The 3168-nt window shown below is 32.4% G+C and overlaps 1 protein-coding gene across 1 annotated transcript in view; it reads right to left on the bottom strand.

Moving 5' to 3' along the window:
* The window catches only part of Plekhh2 (pleckstrin homology, MyTH4 and FERM domain containing H2), a 97339-nt gene extending 94582 nt beyond the window's left edge, over nt 1-2757 (bottom strand). The window contains exon 1 of the mRNA XM_010611492.2: nt 2635-2757. Coding sequence (XP_010609794.1) covers nt 2635-2757 — 123 coding nt within the window. The remainder of the gene's footprint in view (nt 1-2634) is intronic.
* Nucleotides 2758-3168: the final 411 nt, after the last annotated feature.

Below are 3168 nucleotides of genomic sequence, written 5' to 3'. Positions count from 1 at the left end.
TATCACTTGGGTGATTTCTTGCACATAAGGAGCATCAGTTTCCTAATCTATGAAATAGAGTTAACAAAACTTATTATTTCAAAAGTTATTAGGCATATTAAATAAATAATAAATTAAATTAACACATAATAAATTAATAGATATTTTATGAAAAATAGGTGGATATCAAAAAGAATTTTAAACCTGAGAGAAATATTTTATAGTGAAATATAACAGAAAATATTGTGCAAATCCTTACTCCTATTTTGGAGTTGAACATATTTACCAGGAAAGCATGAGTATCTTGGCATACTTATCCACCTTCCAATGTGTAAAATGCATCTGAATAATTCTATCTCTTACTACTGTCAAAGGATTTGAATCACAGATACAAATTACAGTCAAAAAGAAAGAAAAGAAAAAAATCACAACTAAAACAATATTCCTTTTGATATCATTTCTAAAGAGAACATTAAATCAAGTACCACATAGAGTGAAAATTTCTAAAAGCTACTTACAATTTTACTTAAAAGAAAACAACCCTTGCATAATTTTTAAAAATGAACTCTCATAAAGAAACATGCTGCAGGATGCTTTCTAAAGAACAGGGCAAATGTGGTCATAAAATTTAAAGGTCAACAAATTAGAACCCAAATCACTATCGCTTCTATTTAATCCATAAGAAAACTAAGAGCATACAGAGGTCAAGGAAACAAAGAAAATTCTGAGAAGAAGGCTGTACTCAACAGTGTCAACCAGTGAGAGGCTAAGGCAGTACATGGAAAGTGTCCAAGAGGATTAGCAACAAGGGCAGACCTGGGTCTGGGGACAATCATTATACGAGAAGGTTGAGGATAAAGAAAATACTATAGTACAACATGGATATTATTTTTACATAGAAAAGCACAAAAGACAACGAGTCATAACTGTGAGTTAGAATGTTTCCCCTCCTTGAAAATATTGAAAGTGACAATTTTTTCAACCTATAATTTTTATAATAATATTAATAAATACAATGTAGTGCATTGAGGGTTTATTCCACAAGGCCATTACAGGGTCATCCTTGATCCACAAAGAATGATAATGTAAGTCTTTCCATATAAAAGATGTTAAAGTGAAAACAATGATGAATACAAAGACCTGAATGATGTTTTCATTGGATTTTATTAGAATATTTTTAAGAGATTCATGGCTAACAATGAAAGGAAGATTTAAGATCTGGAGATGTGATATGTGTACCAGTCTCCATTCCAGAAGGATTATACAGACTAGCATTTAAGAAACCACCTGCAAATTCTCCTGATCAGTTTGGAATGACCATAAATACCATTCATCTACCTATCTAGACAGTACTGTCTAGACATATAATGTGATCCTCATGTGTTACTTAAAATTTTCTGGTACACACATTAAAAACTAAAAAGAAATAGACAAAATTAATTTGAATCTTGTCTACTTAACCTAACGTCCAAAGTATGTATTATCAACATAATTAATATAGAAGTATATTTTTGAAATGTTTTCTTTCTTTCATACTAAATCTTTGAAATCTGATGTGTACTTTACATTTGCCACACATTTCAATTTGAAGTTAATTGTCAATAGCCACATATAGCTCGTGGCTACTGTTTCAGACAACACAGATCTAGAATCCAAGTTTCCAGAAATCAGAAATACAGGTTGTCTTATTCACAAATGAACCAGCTGTATTAAAAACAGCATGTGGCACACAGTTAGCTCTCAACAAATATTTGTTGAATGAATGAACAAAACTATTGGTTTTACACAAATATTTGCAAAGTCAAAATTCCTGGTACATAAAATTCTAATTACATTATTAGAACTATTAAAAAAGAGAAGCATGCAATTATAGTAAACACAACTGTAACCCAGATGGTAGTTTAGTGATATACAGTTGATCAATACACATTCCATGTAGTGCATAATTTCAGATACATTTTAAATACACTTTACCATTAAGGGAATTTTCTCCCATAATCATTTTTAAACGATATTCTTAAACATTTAGTAGATCAAAATAAATAGTACATTTATTTTAAATTCTTTAAAATAAAATACAGCTTTTCTCTGTAACAAATGAACTCCACATTCATCAAATACACACAATTTTCACATATTGTACTAGCATTTGCAAAAAAATGTTTTTCATCCTACTGTTTAATCCACCCTAATGCTGGTAAAAAAAATGCCAAATATAACTTCAAATAATTGGCAAAAAGTTGAATTATACAATTATTTAGTTTTCTGGTGGTACTGGGAATTGAACCCAGGGGTCTTAGCACTGAGCTATACATGCACATGCATAAATGTTTTAAATTTTTGAGACAGGGTCCCGGGCTGGGCTCAAAGTTCCAATTCTCCTGCCTCAGCCTTTCAGAGTGTTGAAATTATAGATATGCCACTACATCTGGCAAATTATAGTACTGTTTTAAAGATGCTTAAACCTCCAAAACACTGAGGTTTTTGTTTTGTTTGTTTGGTACCAGGGATCGAACTCTGGACCTTGTGCTTGCGAGGCAGGTGGCAGCATCACTGAGCTAAATCCTGGGCCCAATACTGAGGTTTTTAAAATATACATGAATCAGACCCCAAATACCTCATACTCAATAGCAAAGAATAGGGATATAAACTTACCTTCTCTGCTAAGAGCTCTCTTATCTTGCTTGCTTGAACTCTAAATTTCATGAGCTGAGATTCCAGAGCTACGCATCGTTCCTTCCAATCTACCCGTCCTTCTGGCTCAGTAAGCTCAGCCATGTTTATTCTAAAAAGAAAGCATTCAACAGCACTCCATATTAGTGTTCAAGAAGTCCATTACTTTGCCCAATGCATACATTATAGTCACCATCCAATGACATTCAGAAACAAGTTTTAAATTCTAAGATAAATTCCAGCCCTCATTATAGTTTATGAGCCTACTGGGAGACAAGGAGACCAGAGTGTAAGTCCTTCTGTGCTATTACTTAACCTTTCAAGGTCTCAGTTTACCTGATCCAGAAAAAGAGGGATGCTGAGCATCAAACCATTCTTCCTCATAGGTATGCTGTGAGAACAAGTGAAATATTGCTGTTTCTAATAAAACTTAGACAATACAATAACATAGTAAAAAATGCAATTATTGTTTTAAAGCTGCTCAACAGTAAGATTTTCTAAAACTAACAACTCATA

This window comes from Fukomys damarensis, unplaced genomic scaffold (genome assembly GCF_012274545.1).
Source record: "Fukomys damarensis isolate Sample0158 unplaced genomic scaffold, DMR_v1.0_HiC HiC_scaffold_2, whole genome shotgun sequence".
Lineage (NCBI taxonomy): Eukaryota > Metazoa > Chordata > Mammalia > Rodentia > Bathyergidae > Fukomys > Fukomys damarensis.
This window is presented reverse-complemented; position numbering and strand designations above follow the sequence as displayed.